This window comes from Echeneis naucrates, chromosome 1 (genome assembly GCF_900963305.1).
Source record: "Echeneis naucrates chromosome 1, fEcheNa1.1, whole genome shotgun sequence".
Lineage (NCBI taxonomy): Eukaryota > Metazoa > Chordata > Actinopteri > Carangiformes > Echeneidae > Echeneis > Echeneis naucrates.
The window spans coordinates 11,146,898-11,171,295 of NC_042511.1; the positions used below are offsets into that span (position 1 = coordinate 11,146,898).

A 24,398-nucleotide genomic window follows, 5' to 3' on the forward strand; every position below is an offset into this window, starting at 1 on the left:
TGAATCCAAGGTATGGAAAGGTCAAATATTGGATGTAGCATACATCCTTATTCAATCCAACTCACTGTATATATGTGTTAACTATTGGCACTGGAATATTAATATGTATTACATTTGTTTACATTTGGTAGGACATATTGACACACATGTCTAATAAAGCTTACGGAAATCTTTGATTATTAGCACAAGATTCACAAAAATATGTTTCATGGTCACACTTCCAATTTTTTCAAACCCTTGTTTTAGAAACAGTTTTGACAGTTTTGAAATGAAGGAAGTGGTTGTGACACTGAGTATACAGTGTCCTGAGCTGGTTGGTTTTTTGTGAATCTACCGAACTGACACCCAGAGTAACAGACCTAAATCTTAATACCTGCAAGGCAAATGATGTTGGAGTTATTTATTTCAAGATGTTCACAGTATGTTATATTTACTTCTACCCAAACGGAAATTACTACAGTCATAAATAAAACAGTGTCAATAAATCTGTACATGACAAACCGCACAGTAGTAGTATTTGTTGGTATGCTGTTAATTTGCACGGATGTTCATTTTGTTGTATCCATGCCCAACATCCCTTCATGTAATTAATTTCCACAGAGCTCTGGTTCTGCAGGAATTTCAGAGTGACACCATCTGGTGGCCAGAAATCAAACACAGCACAAAACAAAGCAAATATCCTTGTTACTCACAAAATATGAATAATACATTCACATCAATGAACACGATTTCCAACAACAACATATACCCACGAGCACGATATAATACACAATATATAATAATGGTTGTTTGTGACTGTACGTAGTAACTTGCCCAATAGTAGGTCCAGTACGGAAGCCGAAAATGGTCAAACCGATGATCACCCGGCTTGATTGCAAGGCATGCAATCTCTGTCACATACCAACTAGCATAGCAACCACACAGATCTACTGAGATCAGAAGTTTGCTTTTGGGGTACAGCGATCGACGTCACATTTTATTTAATGTTAATTGTTACAGCGTCGCTGCACTGTTGTCTATAGAAATATAGATCTACCACATCGGAGAGACCAGGTAAAACCTTCCGCGGCACTTTGAAGATGATGCTAGCTAGTCATGCTACTGTTGGCTACCTGGGGTTAATATGCGACTGCTGTGTTGTGAATATTAATGCGCTCATTTCGTGTGTCTCCGTAATGTTGTTTGAAAACACAACTTTGACGACGGAACGCGGCGGTCCGGTCGTTCATGTAAGATAGTGTTTTGTTTTTTTTTTTAGCCGTTTCTGTGTCAATCTAGTGCGTGTTAAGCATCATAACGACGCTAAGCTAGCCCGCTAGCTGAATGAGCCAGACACCAGCGCCTGTGCCGCCTGGGCCTCATGAGAACGGCTGGTCGGGCTGCGATGGATAGCTCCTGCAACCGCTTTATTCATGCGGCAGGAGCTAGCTAGGAGATGACTGTGTTGCGGTATCTCTCGGTCTGGTGTGGCCGGAGACGGAAATGTTCTTACAGTGATGCTTGCCGCAGTGTTTGCGCCATCACACCAATTTCTTCAGACGACCGAATTTTACTGAAATTAAAATGGACGAAGCAACCGGCGAGGTTAACATTTCGCCGGATCGTCATTGCTGTTGGTAATGGCAGCATGCTGCGTAGACGTTACAGCTCCGTGATTTGAGCGCAGCGGTGACAGGCGGGGCCCTCTGGCCGTGGCCGCAGACTCGGTGTGCACATGTTTCATAAACAGGTCATGTTGTGTGTTCCTGAAGGATGGAGTGGCAGCCAGACGAACAGGGTCTGCAGCAAGTGCTTCAGCTGCTCAAGGACTCCCAGTCCCCGGACACAGCAACACAGAGAGCCGTGCAAGAAGTATCCTCACCTCACCTCTGTCTGTGTGTGTGTGTGTCTTTTTGTATGTGAAACACAGCTGATGACGAGGGTGGCTGATTTGACTTCCTGTGTGTGTGCTACAGTGAATGACAGTGATTGACTGGGTGTGTTATGTGCAGCTTGCACCAAGCCAATGCGATAGATGGTGTTTCTGAATGTGCACTAACCCAAACCGCTCCCAAGTTAAGCAGGAACACAATGTGTTTGCGAGCTATTGCCATGTGTATTTTGTTGGTTGACCACCTTGACAAAAGCCTACAGAAACTGGAGCAACTTAATCAATTTCCAGATTTCAACAATTATCTTATCTTTGTTCTCACAAGTCTCAAGTCGGAAGGTATGTATACGCGTGTCAAAATAAGTCAAAATAAGCTGTAAAACAAACCTAGTACTAACTACATAACTTTTCTTCAGTTAATGTTTCTGTTTCCAACTCCTATGTAAAAAAAAAAAAATAAAATAATAATAATAATGATTTGACCTGGCTGCTTTTCTCTTCAAGATGAGCCCACTCGCTCCCTGAGTGGCCTGATACTTAAGAACAATGTGAAGGCTCACTACCAGAACTTCCCTTCCAATGTGGCTGACTTTATTAAGCGAGAATGCCTCAACAACATCGGTGACCCTTCGCCACTCATCAGAGCTACAATCGGTGGGTGTTACAGTGAGAGAGGGAAAAATTACAAAGCTAGTGTTAGCTGTATTTTCTAGACTGTGAGTCAGAACAATATGTAGGTGGCTGAATTTTTGCAGGTAATGTGGGATCAAGCACTATATTTTCAAGACATGTAAAGTCACTGAATGTAATGACATGTTATGAATTGGTCCTAAGTTTTAGATGCTCATTTATTTGTGAGTAACCTTTTTAATTTCTATCATGAAGGCATCCTGATCACGACCATAGCTTCAAAAGGAGAGCTACAGACCTGGCCAGAACTGTTGCCTCAGCTCTGTAATCTGCTCAACTCAGAGGACTACAACACCTGCGAAGTCAGACCCACATGCCTGCACCCACACATAGTTTTTGCAAAGCTGTTGTAAAATTCAGATTTTCGGTTCCTTTTGTTCTTTTAAAGCTCTTTTTTTTTATAATTTTCTATGTTCTTCAGGGATCTTTTGGAGCGCTGCAAAAAATCTGTGAGGACTCATCTGAGTTGTTGGATAGTGATGCTCTAAACAGACCTCTCAACATTATGATTCCAAAATTCCTCCAATTTTTCAAACATTGCAGCCCTAAGATCAGGTCAGTAAAACACTAGTCTTTATCTGGTTGACCTGGTCCCTGCTATCATTTTGTTTCTCCTTCAGCATACACCACTAGAGTTTGTTAAAATCCTCAGCTCTTTTCCTTTTCAGGTCCCATGCTATAGCGTGTGTAAACCAGTTCATCATTGGTCGAGCTCAGGCTCTGATGGATAATATAGACACATTCATTGAGGTGAGTATGTGTTTCAAACACTTGAGGAACGTTTTCACAGTTTTGTCCTGTCCTGTCCTTTTTGTGGAAAAAAGGAGCTTATAGTCAGTTTTTTCAATAACTCTCCGTGGTCCCGCTTCTAACTGCTTTAAAGTGATTATGCAATACAATACAATACAAAAAAACGGCATTGCAGGAATTTATGTTTAGTTTAAAAAGAAACATTATTCTCAACAACATACTGCAAAGCTGTTGTTTCATTTGACGAGTGGTGAAGGAGGAGAGAATTGGAATCAATTTGGGACCAGAATTTAATTTTTTCCAGAGCCATCAGCTGGATCCTGCTCTCTTCCTCAGTGGATGGAGTTTTATCAGATTTCCCCTTGCATCTTTTTTGTCAAAACAAAAGTAATGTAGCAGACCACAAACAGAAGATGGGAGTGGTAGTTATCATCTCTATTAACAAATTTCTGCTGCCCAGGCCATTTTTAAACATAATGTCCAGATGCACTGTAAATATGGCAAAAGTGTGAATAGAAATCAATAACCGTTTTCCAACTGCATTTCTTGTCGCACTCTGTTTATTTATTCTGTCTGTTCCTCCCTTCGCCTCTTTGTCCTTCTCTGTTGGCCTGTTTCCGATCCAGAGTCTTTTTGCACTAGCTGGTGATGAGGACAGTGAAGTGCGGAAGAATGTGTGCAGGGCCCTGGTCATGCTGCTGGAAGTCCGAATTGATCGCCTTATTCCACACATGCACAGTATTATTCAGGTGAGGGTGTGACTAGCGCAAACACACCACCTTCAACAGAAAACATTTGACTTTACTATTCTCTTCCTCATCATCGCCTCTTGTTGTTGTTCACCAGTACATGCTGCAGCGCACCCAGGACCCCGATGAGAATGTGGCTCTGGAGGCCTGTGAGTTCTGGCTGACTCTGGCTGAACAGCCAATCTGCAAAGAGGCCCTGTCTGGTCACTTGGTCCAGTAAGTGCTCTCATGCCAATGAGGTGTTGCAGTCAGAGTGAAGGTGACAAGATGATCTCATTGATAACGTGATTGTCTGTTTCAGACTGATTCCTATCTTGGTCAATGGGATGAAGTACTCTGAGATTGACATTATCCTTCTGAAGGTTAGACACCCCTGGACACATTAAATACATCCAGCTATTTACAGTATAAATACAAATGCATTCTCTTTTGCCTCTCTCCTCTTTCCATTCACCATTTGGCATTCTCCTTTCTCATCTTCCAGGGAGACGTTGAAGAGGATGAAACGATTCCGGACAGTGAGCAAGACATTAAACCTCGCTTCCATAAGTCCCGCACTGTCACTCTACAGCATGAAGGAGGGGAGGGCGAGGAGGGGGAAGACATCGATGAAGATGAGGACGATGATGATGATACACTGTCTGACTGGAACTTGCGTAAGTTGCAGTTTAAATATATGTCCTTGGTAATCAAGTGGCTCTTCTCATTTGTACATTCTTAAACCTTTTAAAAAAACATTTTTTGAGCGATTGCTCAGTGTTCAAAATCTAGACAGCTATACTGCATACTATATCTGATAGCTATATCTATAAGGTAGACTTTTTCTCAACTAGTATCCATGATACCTCTCATTATGTGCTTATAACAACTCTTTTAAGATGTGTTGTACCAGTTTTCCTGTATTATCACCATTTCAAAGTTGTCTAATCCCTATGGTGCCTTCTCTTTTCAAGGGAAATGTTCTGCTGCGGCTCTCGATGTTCTCGCAAACGTATTTCGTGAAGAGTTGCTTCCCCATCTCTTACCCCTGCTCAAAGGCCTGCTTTTCCACCCTGACTGGGTAATCAAGGAGTCTGGCATCCTGGTCCTCGGGGCTATTGCTGAGGGTAAGACTTTCCATTTACACATTGTGCATGTGAAACTGTTATATAGTTTATATTATTATTTTATTTTGTTAATATTTACACTGACTTCAATGTGATACAATGGTGATACGTGTTATACAAATACTTAGTGTTCATTGAATGGGATTCTTAAGTCCTACATTTCTAGAACCTTGACTGTCTCTTGATAGCTCTGCTGTTGGAAAGTTTAGCTTTAAGCTGTTAAATCTTTTTGTCCTCCCAGGCTGCATGCAAGGCATGGTACCTTACTTGCCAGAGCTCATCCCTCACCTGATTCAGTGTTTGTGTGACAAGAAAGCTCTGGTTCGCTCCATTGCCTGCTGGACCCTCAGCCGCTATGCCCACTGGGTGGTCAGCCAGCCCCCTGATGCCCATCTCAAACCCCTCATGACAGAACTGCTGAAACGCATCCTTGATGGCAATAAGAGGGTGCAGGAGGCAGCATGCAGGTATTGCTCTTACTTTTTTACATGCTCTTATCTCTTGTGTTGTCTTGTTTTATGCTTGTCTTCACTGAATTGATCTTTTCTAAAGCGCCTTTGCCACCCTGGAGGAGGAGGCTTGTACAGAGCTGGTGCCTTATCTGAGCTTCATTTTGGACACACTAGTTTTTGCATTTGGGAAGTATCAGCACAAGAACCTGCTCATTCTTTACGATGCCATAGGGACACTGGCAGACTCTGTGGGACACCATCTCAACCAGCCTGTGAGCCCCCAGTCACATCTGTACACAGCCCTGTTATATCTGTAATATGTTCATAGGCAAAACTCACGCACTTATGTTTTTAGGAGTACATACAAAAGCTGATGCCTCCGCTGATAGCCAAGTGGAACGAGCTGAAGGACGAAGACAAAGATCTCTTTCCTCTGCTTGAGTGTCTTTCATCTGTTGCCACGGCGCTGCAGAGTGGTTTTCTCCCATACTGCGAGCCTGTCTACCAGCGCTGTGTTACTCTGGTCCAGAAGACGCTGGCTCAGGCCATGGTTTGTGACACACACTCAGTCCCATGTGGACTTCTCATGCAAAGGCAATTCATGCTTTTGCTGCTTCACACTTAAACCTATCATACCTTTTAACCTTCCCATTCTCTTGTCTGTCTGTCTCAGATGTACAGTCAACAGCCAGACCAGTACGAGGCACCTGATAAGGACTTCATGATTGTGGCTTTGGATCTTCTAAGTGGTTTGGCCGAGGGACTTGGAGGCCATGTGGACACGCTTGTGGCTCGCAGTAACATCATGACCCTTCTTTTCCAGTGCATGCAGGTGAGGAGAGGCTGTGTGTGTTTTACACCCAAATTTGCAGGTTTTTGAAATGTAGACGAACCAGTAGAAATGGGGCTTGATTTGATTCTATTCTAAGTTTTATTCCCTTTTTTTTTTTTTGGTCAGTGGTCTGACAGCAGCTACGCAGCTCAGTCATGACTGTTGCAATCACTTTTACTGATGTATTCACAGACAATGAAATTCTTTGGGTCCATTGATAGTGTGTGTTTACATTTCTCCTTGTCTTTCTGCCTCTTCTGTCCCAGGATACGATGCCTGAAGTAAGACAGAGTTCATTTGCTCTGCTGGGTGACTTGACCAAGGCTTGCTTCCCTCATGTCAAACCATGCATTGGTAGTTATCTTGTTGTCTCTAAAACTTGCACACATTTACACAGTACATACACAACATTAGACCATCCCCCCTCTAATATATTAGAATTGTTTGCGTCCTGCAGCTGAATTCATGCCAATCCTTGGGACAAATCTGAACCCAGAGTTCATATCAGTCTGCAACAATGCTACCTGGGCCATCGGAGAGATCTGCATGCAGATGGGTGAGTTGCAGCAATTCAATTTTTATGTTACGCTGTTGACTTCTTGTGCAGTTAAGTATGACATGCTGTGCCTCTTTATGCTCTGTCAGGTGTGGAGATGCAGCCGTACATTGCTATGGTTCTGAACCAGCTAGTTGAAATTATTAATCGACCTAATACCCCCAAGACCCTACTTGAGAACACCGGTACGTGACTAAAGAGATTTTTCTTCTTGTTTATCAAAGGGAAGTGGTTAGTATGAGTAATTAGACATTAGGATTGATTGTTGAAAACCAGAATATGTCAAAGTGGGATTTAATGGTTCTCATGGTAGAAGAAAGTGCAGTTAGTGTCATGGTACTACACATACAGGCTCCTAACAGAAGTCCTGACTCATCTCCCTCTTCTTCCAGCAATCACCATTGGTCGACTGGGCTATGTGTGCCCTCAAGAGGTTGCTCCAATGCTGCCGCAGTTTATCCGACCTTGGTGAGAGACTGTTGAAATTCTGATTCAGTGTCTGTCATTGCACGTGGTGTATTACCCTTTTGGTGTCATTTTAATTTGCAGCATCTGCACGTTAACTTTCAGCATTGGCAGTTTACATATATTACACGCTCAGCAGACAGATTTGCTTGTTTCCCCTCACACTTTGTTCTCCCTTCACACCACATGATGAGCATTCTGTTCCTCCACCCATTGTCTATCCTCTTCTCTTCTCTATCTATCCTATGTTCGTTTATTTTTACTTGCAAGACACACTTTGGGGTTTTCTCCTTTTTGTGTTATCACATTGTTACAATCGCAGCATTACAATGCTAGTGACAATTCAGTATTTAAATTCTTTAAATGAATCCCTTAAATTATTAGTGAGAATGAAATGCTGATGTCTATCAAACTTATTTTAGCAGCTATCTCTACCTTTGGTTTTAGATCTCCTTCATATTTTATATTTTAAAAACGTTAAAGTAGTACAAATCTAGTAAAAGTACTGACGGCATTCAGCTTGACAGGTTCTGATTGGTTTGTCACATGTGGCAGGTGTACCTCTCTACGAAACATCAGAGACAATGAGGAGAAAGACTCTGCCTTCCGTGGGATCTGCATGATGATTGGTGTGAACCCAGGGGGTGTGGTGCAGGTGAGACTTCCATGGATGTTTTCGGGCTTGATTGTAAAAGCCTTTTACTTTTCAAAAGATCTCACCTTTTTCGCTGTGTTTTTTTCAGGACTTCATCTTCTTTTGTGATGCTGTTGCCTCCTGGGTGAACCCGAAAGATGATCTGAGAGACATGTTTTACAAGGTGAGGGTCCTGGTTATGTCTAGGAGTGAGTTCTTACATTTGGACAGCTAATTTCATCCAAAGGCTGATATTAATGCCACTGCTGTGTGAGTCACTGTGGTGTAGAGTTCACAGGCAGAGTTATGTCCATCTTAGTTTTCAGAAGAAAAAAAAAAAAACTACTACTTGTTCTGCACAGAAATAAAGCAAAAGCAAAACCCTCATGAGCTCAGCACATTAATGCCAAAATAATCTCTGCACAAATTTTGAGTCGCATTCACTTTTATGAAGATGACAACCTGGAGGGAATGTGAACGCTGAAATTCATCGCTGTAGTGTAGGCTTCATGAGATATGCAGTGTCAGCTGCAAGTCAAACATGGTTAGACCTCACCATCAGAAGTGCTTGTACCTATGGTCACAACTGAGTTGTCTCATATTCCTGTTTGGATATTTAACCAGTCCCTTGATGGTATAGTAAATTGATAGTAGGACAAATTAACATGGTGATAATATGCTATATCTAAACAAAGTAAATATAATATGCAAATATAGACTCACTTGATTTGCTGCAGAGTTCTGCTAGTGTTTCCCTGGTTTTAAATGTGATTTATTCAAGCTGCACTGAAATGTATTATTTTTATGGTTCAATCAGCAATGTTTATAAGTCTGAAATGTACATAGCGATGATAATATTTCTTACATAAATAAAAAGGGAAGTGAATGTCACTTGTTTCCAAAATAAATATGGTGGCTTTTAGTCAACATGTCCGGCATAAGAAAGGAGATTATATGTTGATCTTGATGATGCTTTTTCTGTGTGTGAAAAGGTTCTTTAACACTAACACAACGAGACATGGGGTGCAATACAAGCTACAATGCTGAAGGTCTTGAAACTAAATTTGACACTGAGCACAGAGGTCCTTTTTAGGTGATATCAAACTGCATTGGTCAAAATGTATTATTGAGTTGGTTGAAATGAACAAAAGAATTTCCCAGTAAGTCATCCTTGCTGTGAGTCAAACACTCAAATGCTGGACTTTTTTGAGTCCTGATCTATTATATTGCTAATGATAATAGAGCCATTCAGGAAGCTGTCAAAGGATTAGGCAGCTGAAGAAGAATTAATCAATGCCTGAAGGTGTGTGTGTGTGGAAAAACTACTTAAAAAGTTGGAGAGTATTTGATAGTGTACCTGAAATAAAATTCAATCCCATCTTTTTTCTGCCCTTCCCCACAGATCCTGCATGGCTTTAAGGAGCAGGTTGGGGAAGAGAACTGGCAGCAGTTCTCAGAGCAGTTCCCCCCACTGCTAAAGGAGAGACTGGCAGCTTGTTACGGCGTTTAGATTCTCTACACCCACCCAAGAGGTAGACACCCCCCCCCCCCACATACACATTCATGCTTAAAGCCAATCCAAATATGAAGGTTTATGCTGTAGCTTACTTATGCCCTTTATCCACCCTCCCAGGTGAGCCAGCAGGAGGAGGGTGAATGGGAAACTCATCCATCTGTGTATTGCACTGCCCTGATCTGGGGGGAGGGAAAGGGACGCTATTGGCCGCTCCCCCTGACGGACGGTCCCCACGCCCTATGTGTTTGTCCATAGAGGGAGGGTGGGCGGGTGGGAGGGAGGGACAGGGGGGACACCTCTAGATTAACTAGGCAGGGACCCGACACAGAAAAACTAACTGGTAGGGACAGATAGAGAGAGACGGAGAGAAGGACATAGAGGAGAGATGGAGGGATAGACAAGTTGGGAAAGAGATCAGCACAGAGGAAGTTCAGGGAAAGAAAGGGAGGGAACTCAATAACAAGGCAGGGGGAAAACAACTCCAGTCTAAAAGTCTGTTGCTTGGCTAAGAAGATAGGGACAGTGGAGATTTTAATGGGAATCTTAAACTTAAGAGTAAACAATAGCTTGACCGACAGAGACAGACCAACGTACACAGACTATACTTACACTTGCACATGCTGTAATGCAGTACATGAAAATGACTGTGGGTGGCACTATTATTTAGACTTTTTGAGACCTACTACATGTAGTTAGGGACAGACAGGTGTCTAAACTCTGTTCATTTTCTGGGTGATATCTTTCTTTTCGGGGAATAGGATTCAATATGAATTACTTCATCTGTAGTCACTGAATTCTACTTATCTGTAAGATAATCTTGCTATCCGCATCAATGTTTCCTACCTTGATTTTACCAGAGTGCTGCTTCACAGAGCAATCCATCTGACGTATTCCTGTCACATTTTCTATCTGCTCAAAAGAAAGGAAAACAAATAACAAGAGCAAGTGTCTTTCCATGTGGCTTCACAGAAACCATTCCTCTAGGAAGGGAGAGTTAGGGCTAACACATTTGTTTTCTCACCATGGGAGGAAAATGTAGAGAGAAAAATCACATCCTTAGTTGTCTGTTTGAGGATTTGTGTGTGTGTGTGTTCTTATGTCTGCAGTTTGTAAATCCTTACTTTGGCATTCTGTGTTAACAGTGTGTGAACTATGTATTGTTTTTGTTATGGTACCGAGCTAAAAACTTGACTCCCACCACAATGTCTTTGGCACCTGTTAACTGTGACCAAGTGTTTTTGTATGTGTGTGTATGGCTGTATGTAAGAGTGGGTGTGTAAGTGTTAATGTCTACATTCGTACTGATATCCATTTGATGCCATATTGATATCTTAAGTAAAACAGTGATTGGCAATGTCATTGTGATCTTTATAATATTTTAATTGGTCCATGTTAATTTTTGTTTTGTTTTTTCTTTTTTACTTTTTTTTTTTTTTTTTTTTTTTGCTGCTACTGATTTTTGTTTCTATAGTGGACTTAAATTCGCACAATTAACATACAAAATGTTTTGAATTAATGCTATTTTCAGTGACTATTAAGTTGTTTTTTTTGCACTTTTTATTTTATTTTATCATTTCTTTTTTGTATGGACTTTATTATTTTTTTTTATCCTCGCCCATATGATATGTCTTGACCCTAATGTCAGTGTTTGTCATACTGTGTTGCACTGTGAAATTAAGTGTCTTTGACTGGCAAAAATATCCCAATACTAAATGGCAAATAAAAACAACTTTGTGAAACTGCGACTAATCCGCACTTTTACAATGACTAACCTTGCCATATTACTGAGGTGTGTGAATGTGTGCGCGTGAGAGAAATCCTGCATGAATTTGCGTGCATGAGTACTTCCTTTGCCTATGAGCATGTTGTGGATAGTTAGATGAAGTCTATATGATGCGTGCACACTTTACAGGTGCACGTTAATGTTTTTTAGTTCTGCTAATCTACTCTTGTTTTGCATGCTCTGTCCGTTTTCAGTCTGTGTGCGGAAGTGTGTGCGCGTGTGTGCAGTGGTGTACGGTTGATGTATATTTCAGAGCAATGTGATGGCCCTTTACACATCAACACACCACCTCAATTCAGAACGAGAGGAGTATACACAGTATACTATTAAGATAAGAGCTAGGACACTGCCAAAGAGGAACAGCCACTGAAATTTAACAATAGACAATAAGGAAAAAGATTTCAATATTCACATCGTGGTGATGAGATGAAGTACAGGCACTGTAGGGCTTTTAGGATTTAGGATATGGGTTTGCCAGAAAAACTGGTGACAGGGATCTATATTTCATCAATGATATTCTGCCATTGGAGATGAAAACAAACAATTGATTTGACCTAAACTGTGACCACTGAGATAATCAAATTATCATTTATCATTTTAAATACGAAGACAATCTGAACCACAGTCCAGCGTTATTTCTGCAGTCTCTTAGTTTGACGCTTGTACGAGGGAATGTCCTTGATTGCTTGTTCATTTTAGTGGGGTTTTTTTTTAAGTTCTGATTTTGCAACTGATTATTATTATTTTTATTTTTTTTTTTTTTGGTTTCATGAAAAAGTTTTTTTGTATCTGAAAGGTCAGTGTACATTTTCTTCAGGGGATGCTGCTGTAGTCTGCTTTAGTGACAGATTCACAGTGAGACTGGAGGAAAGAATGGTGCAAAAAAAAGATGGGAACAATGGAGGGATGAAAAGTGATGGAGTAATTTTTTCTAAATTCTGTTTATATAATAAAAAGCATGATATTCTCGCAATCTGGCACAAAGACTTTGATCATTTTCGTTTTTTTGTGGATTCCCTTCATGTGTCGTGATCCTTTTATGGAAGTGTGGAATGGAAATTCATTTCTTTCATCGTATGAGATATAGTTAACATTTGTAAAATCTCGACAGCCCAGCTGAATTGTGGATTCTTGAAATAAATCATGCCATGCATGCTGACAGTTGGGTGCTAGAGATGTTGAGAGTCTGATGTCTTTTGAAGATAACAGGTCTTGGGTAAAATGTACCTTTATTAAAAAGTAGTAATCGTCATTAATACCATTCAAAGTGGCAGTGCAGTTAGATTTTGCCTCTTGGATGTTTCCTGTGTTTGGTCTTATGGAAAAAAAATCCACACAAATACACATTTAATCAAATTATCAAACTATCCTGAGATTAGACTGCACGTTCTCAGCATCTGATCCGTTCATGCATATTTTAAAACATGACAAAATTGAGCTGCTGCCTCCGATTGGTACTCTTATTTCCATTATTCCACTGTATTATTGAGATTTCACTGGAATTATGACTGAACCCATCTCATTCCCAGATCACCTGGAGGTAACATGAAGTCTGGACTAAATCTTAAGCTCAGTTCGTGTGTGTGTCTGTGTATGTGAGAGAGAGACCTGACTGTCTGTCTCTGTGGATGAAAAGACTCAAAGGTCCATATTTACACTGAATCCTGATTCTCGTGAAGAATCACCTGCTCAGCCCTGAGAATACAGGCAAGCTCAAGACTTGTTACTAAACATGCAGACTTCTAATCAGTGCAAAACGTGTTTGAAGCACCACTGCTACAACAACTAAACATATTTAGAGTCTGAAACTGAATTGCTGTTCTGAAAGTTAGTAACTGAATAAGTATAAGAGAGACTGCACCAAACAATATCATTTATCCACTGAGGACTTGTATATAGCCAAAAAGCAGCTGGAATCCAAATACATATATTTAAATACTAAAAAGATTGTGACAGTGTGTTATAAATGCAACACACCTTTGTTGGACTAGTTGACATTTGCAGCTACCTTTCTAAGGAAACGTATTATTCTCCAGTTAAATAGCATATGTGTTTCTGAGAAAGAAATTTCTCTGAGTCACCTCCTTTACGATGCAGGTACGTCACAAAGCTCATTCATTTCCAGCAGCATGATTTCAGGCTTTTGTCACAATGGATATCACCTTTTCGTCCCTACCTCGATGTTGCTTGTTTACCCTGGAGCTTTGGGTGGAACTCGGGCAAGTTCAGAAAAAGCCCCGAGTTAAATCCTCCACACTTCTGAGTCACTATCTCTTTATAATCTGTATGAATAACTAAAGCACCGTCACATGTACAAGAGTTTGTGACCAGAAATGAATGTGCATCTGATACAAACATTGACAAAGCTGGCATTCTAAAACAGATAAACCTTTAGGACACAGAATGAGAGGGAAAATGTGATTATAGTGCATGTTTCTGTTTTATAAGTACTGTATAAACTTTTAAAAGCAGGTTTTTCCTGTTCTCTGAGTGTCTTTATTCGGCCTTTTAAAAGCCTGTAAAAAGGAAAAAGTTCTTTAATTGTACTCCAGGTGATCAAAGATGACTTCATGTTCTGACATGAATCATTTTTCAGATTACTTACAAACAGATGCAAACAGCACGGGAATCAGAGACCCAGTTTAAATGTCTAGCATGGTGCTAGCTGAGGATGGAAGCTGATGATGTTGTAAAAGTTCATATGCCTTGAGTGAGTGTCCAGTGAGTGCTTGAGTAAAGCAAGGTAAAGGACTTACAGCTGGCTTGTCATAACACAGGCTTTGCTAAGCAGTTGCTAATGTTAAAATTGCCGAAGCCGGAGAAACACCAATGGTGGATTGGCAGCTGAATGGACCGTGGCATCCAGATGAAAACTAGCACTGGCTAATATGTTCACTAATATAGCCTAACCTGATCTGATACAATCTAAATTAAAATATTGGTTATGCTGCAGAGTATCTGCTCTTAACTATGGTGCTTTACTGAATAAAGTGACATTTTTTTTTTAAAGGGTCTGAGTAGTGCTCGAACACTCAGACTAAAATTGTACAAAGCCTGTTGGGACTTTTGAAAGTTTGTGATGTCCCAACAAACCAGACACCAAAGCCTAGCCCAAACATAGATTTGGCATTTCTGGTGTTTACCTGAAAGCTGCTTTAGTAAAAGTATAAGGCAGCTTTAAAGATAAGTTAGGTCAGTGCTACAGAATAATGTCATCTGTCAGGGCCCCATTTATGATGACACACCCTGATGCACAGTGATCGGTGAACAGACCTCCGTCGGAACATTCCTCCACAATTTGTTTGATGTATTGATAACTTTTCACTCATTTCTGAAAGTTTATTTCACGTTGTTAGAAGTTCCAACTGTCAAGCACATTCGGAAGAAAATTCCTCAAAGAGCTACAAGAAGTGATCAGAAAGTTCACATTTTCTTTTCTATCTAGTCTGTTAAATATTTTCCTTTTCAGAAATCTTTCAGAAATTTAAGAGAAGCACTGAGGTGATCAAACATATGTAACATAACATATCTTAGCCTCTCTGGCTTCCTCTGTATTTACATTTAAAGGTATTTGCTACATAAAAGTGACCAAAGATTGAAAACTACAACAAGACGACAAGCTCATGGTAAGCTGCAAAGACAAGAAACTTTAACAGCAAAAAAAAAAAAAAAAAAAAAAAAAAATTACACCTACAGAGGTTACAACAGAAAAGCATGTCTGCAGCAACTGGGGCCTAAATTTGGACACATGCTGTTAATATCAGTGAAGAGCAGGAGTGCACTGTGGCTGTAGAGCTGTGGCTCAGAAATAACTAATGTTTAATAAAAAGAAACGCTGTGCAGTGAGCATCCACCTTTTCAATCCAAAGTCTCTCAACTGGTGGTCTGCCTGTCATTAATGTTTTTGCTTAGTGTGTTTTTGACCCATCCACTCCTGCCCTTGTCCTTACCGATACAATAAAGTATCTAATGAATTCTATTTGATATCTCAATGAGTCATTACACAGAATAGAATTAAACAATATTGTTATGTGAAGATTATTGCTTGCAAGATGAAGGTACTGTGCCTATGATTACAAAGTCAAGTAAGGAATCACGTCATTAGTCCTCACTTTTTGTCTTTCTCCTCCTCTTCTTCCTAATCCTGATTTTTTTTCTCAGAAGTTGCTGAAGATTTCTTGCTTCTTGCTCCAGTCCATAGGCGGCGCTCTCTTCTTATTGCGGCTGGCGAGGACCTTTTGTTTAGCCTCAGCAGCTGTGGGACTAAGACGCAGACTGCTGTCCACAGACGGGTCTGACACACGCCTGTCGTCCTCATCAGGGACCTACAATATATATATAAGCATACATATTTTATGCACACACTAACCAACTTCTCATTTTTCTTCTCACACACACACACACGCACACAGACACCTGTGTTACCTGGATGCTCATGTCTGAGCTGCTGATCTCTGACTGGGTGGTAGAACTTCTGGAGGACTGGGATGCAGAGCTCCCATTAGTGCGGGACTTTGGAGACCTCTTTGTGATTGGGGAGTCTGTCAGTGTGACATTTATGACTGGCGGATCTGTGGCAGGGAGTTCAGTGGTAGGAGAAGGGGTGGGTGGGGTGCTTTCTGTGGCTGATTCATCGACCTCTGTCAGAAAATAAACAAATCATTCCTCATTTCCAACAACGGCAAGAGAGTAGAAAGAGTTGTGTGCGTCAGTCTGTGCATACGTATGGCCAGACCTTGAACATGGCTGCTGGTGGGTGCGATCCCCAGTCTTTGGAAGAGTTCATCCGTTTCCTGGTCGACCACAAGCAGGCAGGCCTCCTCCCCTCCTGCTCTGATGAGAGCCACCACCTCCGAGTGCCTCAGGTACTCTATGTTCACTCCATTTACCTGAGACAGAGAAAAGGAGACGTCAGAGGACGCAGTGGAGTAAAGTGAACATGAAGGAGACACCTGAGGAGCAGGATGAAGAAGAAGGAACAGACATAACCCAGCATGACAAACCAGAGGTAACGTATGCCAAGTACAGATAGAATCACCGATTTGAGTAAAAGGGAACTCATTTGAATGAATTCCCATCCTGCCTGCACATGGCTGTACCTGCACGTCTCGTACAGATGGAAATACCAGGACACATAGACAGGAACACCATTTCCTCATCTACACTTACATTCAAAACTATCCTTTGTTTTCTGTCTTTCCCTCCCTCCCCAACCCACTCTCACTCCCAGCCTGTTTTATCTGCTCTAATCCAGTCACATTACCTTAATATGGGGATTGATGGTGTTTGTTATTAAGTCTCTAAAATGATAAATCTACTTGTGTGTTTTGATTGATTTCAGCCAACATGGACCTGATAATGTCTGTGTTACATCCCGCTGAAGCAGATAAAATGTTTAGAAGTAGCATCTGTGAATAGCTTTGCCATAGTAAACTGTATGAACAGTTCAAACCAACAACCTCCACTATTCTGTCTCCAGGCCGGATGCCGGCATTTTCAGCAGCTGAGTCGGGGTCCACAGACCGAACGAACTGCCCATGTTTCGTCTTAGTGCTGTGAAGGTTGAAGCCGTAGCCGTGCTCCCTCTTCACCAGGTGACAAAGTCGAGGTAAGTGCTCAGTAGTCGGCTCTAGTGAGGGCTCCTCCTGCAGCTATAATGGACAAAGACAATTTTTAAAGACAAATGTGTTGCTTGCGATACACATTCACAAACACAAACGACAAAAACGTTGTGATAGTGAAGATTACACCAGAGATTTGGGATGTTTTAATTCATTTACCAAAACGTCATACACAATGTACTTTAACATACCACCGCCTTTATTTCATTTCCACGTGGTAATAAACCACTTACCAGGCTGTGTGTTTTCAAGCTGACGTGCATTATCAGTCGTAACATTAAAAGGGATGATTAACTTGAACTATTAGCACTGTGTTCTCATGTCTAGATTCAAATCTGATACAAATCCCTGCGTAACAGATAGAATTGCTTTTACTATAATGATATACCGACAGTATGACTAGTTTTGGCATGGACCTTCCTAATTGTATGATGCTTTTAGACTGTGTGGTTTTTGCTGCTGTTGTACTGCACGTCACATTATGCACTACAACACTTTTTCAGCAAACAGAAACAGAGAGAATTACTGCAGGGCTGTTGTTGGATTGGAGGTGATTGTGCAGGTCAGCACTAAATGATGAAATACTGCACATTGATGTTAGGGACTGCATCATATTATCTTTTAACACAATTACTAAATCTATGGTGGCACTAAGAGCTCAACAAATAAAAGAAGGCATTGCAGTTTTTTTGTCTGCTGTAATGCACCTTTAATTTTCCTTTGCAACACTGAAATACATATTCAAGTCGGAAAATTATTTTTCTACTGGTGTGCAAATCAAACAAACAGTATAGCGGTTTAGGCTGTAATAATAGTTAATCAGGAGAAAGCGGCTGGTGGTCTCAGAGCTGAGCAGAGTAGGCTAAGTAGATCTGACTAAGACACATTAAGACCAACTCTGTGCCTAATGACCATTGACAAGAGTTGACACATCGCATGACTCACCTGCGTGACTGAGCCTGTGCTCTGAATACATGCTGGCTGTGTGTGTGTGTGTGTGTGTGTGTGTGTTCTGTGGTAGGACCATGGATTAGTCTGTGGTCTGAGGGCAGCCCAGGATGGCAACTGTCTAGTGACACTGCTGTGACTATGTTTTCACGGGTAAGTTGTCCTGAGGGCATTTTTACAGATCTCTCTGTTCTTTATGCTCCATCAGGAAAGATGCATGTAGGTGCACGTGCACAGACACAGACACAGACACACACACACACACAAAGTGAACAGAACTGTCGTAGTGGAACAGAGCACCTTGGTAACCTATCGCCATGGCTGCAGCTCAGGTGATGGGTCACCATCTCGCTGATTTAAGATGTTTGTTTATATTTATGACCTACTAAAATGACCATATTACCTCAAATTAATTCACACACACACACACACACACACACCTGCGCACACACCCCATTTATCATTTTCCATCTGATGGTCTTGATCAAAACAGGACTTTTAGGACTTTTGATTTAAACTATTAGGAGATGAATTGATTAGTTTTTTTTGTTGATTGACTTTCTTTTGGTGACAAATTATCCTTTTCCAAGGAAAGTCCAAACATTCACAGGGTAATTCTCTTAAAGGTGAGAATTTGTTGCCCATCTTTGGTTCAATATGAGTAAATCAAATTCTTAAAAAAAAAAAAAAAAAAAAAAAAAAATCTATTTAGGGGAATAAAACAAGCCTTTTAAATATGACAGGCACTATTTTATAGAACACACTATAAATTATTCTATCAATGCTTGTTAATTAGTGATAAAAAAAAAATAGTAGTTACAGCAATTATATAAATTCAGGACCTCAAATCGAATAAATCTTTCTTTCTACCACTTTCCAACAGAAAATCACATTAAAGAAAATTGGGTCAAATATTTAGGATGATAGGGCAGCACGGTGTAATGGTCAGAGCTGTTGCCCCACAATAAGAAGGTCGCGGTCCCCGGCCTGGGGCCTTTCTGTGCAGAGTTTGCGTGCTCTCCCTGTGTTTGGGTAGGTCTCCTCCGGGTACTCTGGTTTCCTCCCACCGTCCAAAGATGTCATGTTAGAGTTAGTTGTTGACTCTAAATTGTCTGTTGGCCTGAGTGTGAGTGTGGGTGGTTGTTGGTCTCTGTCTGTATGTTGGCCCTGTGATGGACTGGTGACCTGACCTGGGTGACCCTGCCCTCACCCAGAGTCAGTTGGGATTGGCTCCACCATGCCCCGACCCAGAAATGGAAAAGCGATAGAAGATGGATGGATTTAGGACGATAATAAAGCAAAAACATTTTGGGGAAAATCACTTTCACACATTGAGATTAGTGGAAGTGTTTAATTTGTGTCTAAGTTAAATGTTATTTCCAACGTGTGATGAAGTGTGATGATTGTGTGATGATTGTGTGCATTCAGCCAACAAAGCCCTTACATAAGAAGTCTGGTGACATAATAACATCATGCAACAATGATTTTCATCTCTATTTATATGTACAGTGATGTAAATGTCAGTCACCAGATGAAAGGCAAGAAAAGGCAGAGATACGATCCCTTTAGGTGTGTGTGTGCACAAAGCTTTAGTGCTTTTGGTCTGGGATTAATATGCCGTAATGGTTCCCTAATCCAAGGTGCTCAATTAGATGTCAAAAACAATCTATCACATCATTACTCATTGAAAAAGTCTGTTAAGCTAGCTCATTATTTTTTTGTCATTGTTAATTATATGTTATAATTTCAAGCGGTTTAGAAAGTGAGAAAGACTTAAATTAATGAGGAGGAACTAACTGCAGGGATCTTAAAATGCTCTTGAAAAAAACGCAATTGTATTTTCAATGATTCATTTGCCTTTAAGATAAAAATAAAATCCTCAAAGATCCAAAGATAAGCACATAGCTCATATTTGAGCCATGATGGTGAAACCACAGGTTACGCCACACTGTTCAGATCCTGCTGTTACTGCACACGATGCTGATTCATGAGAACTGCGACAGCCAGCCAAGGGACAGCCTGTATTTACCCAGCAGTCGGCTAAACAAATGGCAAATTGACAGGAGTTGCTGGTCCTGAGGATCCTGGTCCAATGTGTTTGGAGCCCAAACACTGAACTCCAGCTCCAGTTCCTGGCCAGACGTCACCACAACATCTGATGGGACAATTTCGATTTTGCTCTTTCCTCATCAAAAATGTTCAGAATTTTGTGTATTTTGTGCACATTAACACAATTTTTTGAGTGACCCAAACATTCTGCCCTCCCTTTTTGTTTAGCTACCGGAACAGTGCTCTCTCCTGCTGTGGCGCACAGCAGGAGAGAGAGATTATCTGCTGCTAACCCAAAATAAACTCCACTAATAGATTACAAAACCTGTGACAGGCATTGGCTTGTACAACATTGCTATCTCGAAGATGAATGATAAAATTGGTTCTAACCTGAAAAGTCAGATACAGTCACTGTCTGCTTTAAAATCCTCAGTGCGCTGTCAGAACCGACTATCAAAATCAGAGCCTGCCGCATGAAGAGGTCGAAGATCCTAACCAGTCAGATCAAAGACAAAACTGCTTTTGAATTTCTTTGTAGCTTTGTATACAAAACAGGGGGAATAAAGGTTGAAGGGGTTTTTTATACCCCCACCATGGTGCACTCACTCTTTCCCAGTTTCATTTCCAATCAGTTCAGTGAAACAATACCTGGAGTGTCTTGGCGTGAAAACACTGGGCGAAGTTGTGTTTCTGCCGTTTGCAGCCAGGTGAGAACAGAACAGGTGCTGAATCTCATTCTGGAAGACTTCAAAGTGGAAGTTCCCTTTAAATACAATACGCCTTTTAAATACTGACACCTCCGACCACAGTGGCTTGTCACTGAAGACAGTGGGTTCAGATTATGTTTGAATGACAGGGCGGGACTCCCAATAAGATAAATGGACCCACTGTGGCAAAGGGGAGGTGATAAAATCTCCTACACCTGCTGCAATTACACTGTTTTATTCCTCACTGTTACTCATTGGCCTGAGTACTTGGCCTGTAAAGTCCAGAAAATATTAGCACTCATTACTCATTGTTTAACATTCCATTTTCCGCAAAATGGGTTTTCACTTTGTATGGGCTGCGCAGCTTACAGTGTTTGATTCAAATGGTGATTAATTTCCTTTCACATGAGTCTGATTTTATTTGCAATGCCCTATTTATTTTCGGAATCTTTTTTGTGGTTTCAGTTTATGGTTTCTTTTTTTTCCCCTCCTCAGCTGATTTTAGGTTTGTGCTGACACACCAGAAGTTTGTTTCTGTCCTGTTCTTGAATCTTCGGTACTATTTGATTAGAGGTTATCAGACTCTCTCTAAAAGCACGTAAGCAGCACTATGAGTCTGAATCCAAGTGCTCAAATCCAAATTAGTGCTGGACAGACATCAGGTAGAAGTGTCACATGTAATCTTAACACAGTAACACACTGATTCACTGCTGGCAGCTGGAGCAACCAACTACCATCAGAATGCTTCTGACGGCAACTACAAAAAAAAAAAAAAAATCTGTAAGAGCACTTTGCACTTTTTGGGGCTTGAGGGGGTCTGAGTGTTCTGACCCCGACCTTACCTCTGTGTCAGCTCCTGTACTTGAGTTCACTGAGGATTTTTTGAAGTTGCCTTGAGTGACCGTATGAGTGGGTGAGTCCACAACAGGAGGGCGAGATGACTGGGTCTGGTTGGGTTTGGGTGATAGGGATGAGCTTGCTGGTATAGGAGAAGAGGAGGGGGTGGCCATAGGTGAGGGACGGGGGGAGAGAGTTCCCATCTCAATGGCCAGGTCTTCGGTGCAGGCCAGGCCTCGTCTGCGGAGGAAGTCATCCGTGTCTCTGTCCACCACCAGCAGCCTGGTGCGGTGGGGCACCTCCCTGATACGGTTCACCACCTGCAGGGAGGAGGATTTAGGAAAATTTTACTAAACTGTGTTGTTCAGCCTACATAATTACATACTTTGACAAAGACATCCTGTCATTCCCATTACTCAACACTCGTTCTGACCCATTTAATAAAGCAACCCCCAACCCAACCTCACATCCTCAGGCACAGCAGAAAGTGGTCTAACAGGTATGGAGCTTGTTCGTGCATCAAAGAGTTAGTGTACTTCTCTCACACCACACAAGCACACACTCAGGCTGTATTTATGTATTCTGATTCAAACAGCCATCACTCACTTGATGGTGGGCTTCGTTCTCCACATTCTCCCCGTTTACCTCCACCACCCGGTCTCCAGACCTCAGCCCGGCCAGGTCAGCCGAGGAGCCGGGCTCCACTTTGCGGATGAACTGTCCGCCTCGGTTGCGTTCGCCGTGCAGGTGGAAGCCATATCCGCGCTCTCCTATGGTCAGGAAACAGAGCCTGGGCCTCAGATCCCCCTCCATCCCTGCGCCTCAAAGGGGGGGTGGGGTGGGGGGACTGGTCAGGGTGCCTCAGGGGAATAAACAGGTGGCTGGTCCCGGAGCGGTGGAAAGTCTGCGGCTCTTAATCCAACACACGGCAGCGTGCTCCACTGACAAAAAGTTCATCATTTAGCGGTCCATCAATGGTCTACGATTGATCAGAGGGAGCAAAGCAGAAGTAGACTAAAAAGTAATTAGTATTTAATCCATCCTGCGATTGCAAAAGGAGGCGGCCGTAGATTGTGTTCGGACACGCAGGGCGAGTAAAAAACCGAGGGACAACTCTAAATCCCGTCCATAGGAGGTATAATCCAAGAGATCAGAGATTAGAAAGATGTTCCTCCCACGTAAGACTTAATTCTCCCCACCATCTGAGCTTCTGTCCTCTTGTCCGTCCCGGTGAAAGTGAGGAGGCGTCAACAACAGATGCCGCCGCCGCCCCCCTCCTCCGCAGCGCACCTGACGGCACAGAGAGACAACCTGCAGGAGTTCAACTACAGCCAGCTACAGAGAAATCCAAATGAATGCAGAGTAACAGTAGCCTACACTGAAATGGCACTAACAGTAATGCCAGGCACATCAGCTCCTGTTACAGCCCCTCTGGAGGCGGAATCTACCCCCCCCCGGCTGGTGGAGGTGAAACCTGACTGTGACCTCAGAACGGAAATCTTCCTTATCCGCCCTTTAACTTTCTGTCTCTGCACTGGAGATCGATAAATGGCAGTTGCGTAAAAGCGGATTTAATCGTTTCATATAACAACTTTCCTTGCCCTTTGCATGCGTTGGCACAAATATGCACACACCTCAAGAAAGAAACATGAAATTGAGGACAACCAAGTGCAAGGGCGTGTTCTGTTAACAGGAAATATGAGACATGCACGAGGTAAACATTTGTGCAGATTTCTGTCCTGAAGCTGGATTTGTCCTTTAGCACTCCACACTGTCGATGGATCAATCCGTCAGATCCACATACACAAGGACTGAAATATGACGTGATCACCACTGCCAGCAGCTTTTAGACACAGAGCTTGTTCAGCTTTGTGTAGCTTGCCCTTTTAATTAAGAACATCACTACAATCTAACAACCAACTCTAAATATCTAAGTTACCAAGATAACCACCCAGTCCACTTTTACAGAGAACCAGTTTGGTTGACATGTATCACAGTTCTCTATACAAGACATTTGTCAGCAAATTAAGGCAGGTGTAACTAATAGGGCTAACATGGCTTTGTTCCATCAGTGTCCCAGTGAACTGTGGCAGTCGGCCAACATGCACAATACCAAGAGCTCAGGTGCACCTAATGGGATGCATTTCTTTGTGTTATTAATTACATTTGTGTCCTTCCTGCAAAACAGTCCAGCACTCTGTACGGTGATATTGTAACTAACTAAACCACCGCTGCACAGTGATGAAAGTCTTCGCCTTGGAGAATATGCTCATCATTGTACAAGGTTTTATGACTATTTCATGAGAATGAATAGTTTAAAAGGTAAGTTCCCATTAATAACTGAGACTAGACCTGCATGTTATCTGTATATCACATGGTATTTTTTACACAGAACAAAGATAGTGGATATTGTCCCCAATCAGTTGCATTTGATGTTTTAATATGAAACACTGACAGAAAGAGACTACTTGTATTTAGTTTCCTTTTAAGTTTTTTTTTTTTTTTTTTTATGCACCGTAGTGCAGTGTTCATGATGGATGGTATATATCAATAGGAGAACATACAGGACTGACAGAAATTGGTTTACTGCGGCACTGCAAATAATATAATTTTTAAATTTATATTTTCCTTATTTTTGCTCAGTGTGCAACAGTAAAATACCCTCTATAGGAATCAGTTGAAAAATTGAAATGAAAAACCTTTGAATTTAGTTTCAGACCATATATTTTTTATTTGGTAAACAAAACAACAACTAAGAAAAACAATATCAAAATACCTAATATACAAATGAACCATTTGCAGGATGTTTAGCTTATTTGCTGCATTGCATGTG

General features: G+C 41.5%; 2 protein-coding genes across 2 annotated transcripts; one reads left to right on the forward strand and one right to left on the reverse strand.

Moving 5' to 3' along the window:
• Nucleotides 1-1,752: 1,752 nt before the first annotated feature.
• Nucleotides 1,753-9,871, forward strand: tnpo2b (transportin 2b). The gene is made up of 23 exons (XM_029498517.1): nt 1,753-1,851; nt 2,134-2,209; nt 2,375-2,524; nt 2,756-2,862; nt 2,982-3,115; nt 3,229-3,310; nt 3,937-4,059; nt 4,157-4,275; nt 4,361-4,421; nt 4,544-4,715; nt 5,013-5,165; nt 5,407-5,632; nt 5,718-5,889; nt 5,973-6,167; nt 6,291-6,449; nt 6,716-6,803; nt 6,907-7,005; nt 7,095-7,190; nt 7,398-7,473; nt 8,026-8,125; nt 8,214-8,288; nt 9,507-9,636; nt 9,738-9,871. Exons 1-22 carry the CDS (start codon nt 1,753-1,755, stop codon nt 9,612-9,614), a joined length of 2,670 nt encoding a protein of 889 aa, XP_029354377.1. The 3' UTR covers nt 9,615-9,636; nt 9,738-9,871.
• A 4,839-nt stretch (nt 9,872-14,710) lies between these two features.
• Nucleotides 14,711-23,050, reverse strand: nherf2 (NHERF family PDZ scaffold protein 2). Its single transcript, XM_029512231.1, has 6 exons — nt 22,172-23,050; nt 21,571-21,885; nt 16,863-17,054; nt 16,139-16,292; nt 15,829-16,043; nt 14,711-15,728 (listed from the first exon to the last, which is right to left on the reverse strand). The coding sequence occupies exons 1-6, from the start codon at nt 22,376-22,378 to the stop codon at nt 15,561-15,563; spliced, it is 1,251 nt and encodes a 416-aa protein (XP_029368091.1). The 5' UTR covers nt 22,379-23,050; the 3' UTR covers nt 14,711-15,560.
• Nucleotides 23,051-24,398: the final 1,348 nt, after the last annotated feature.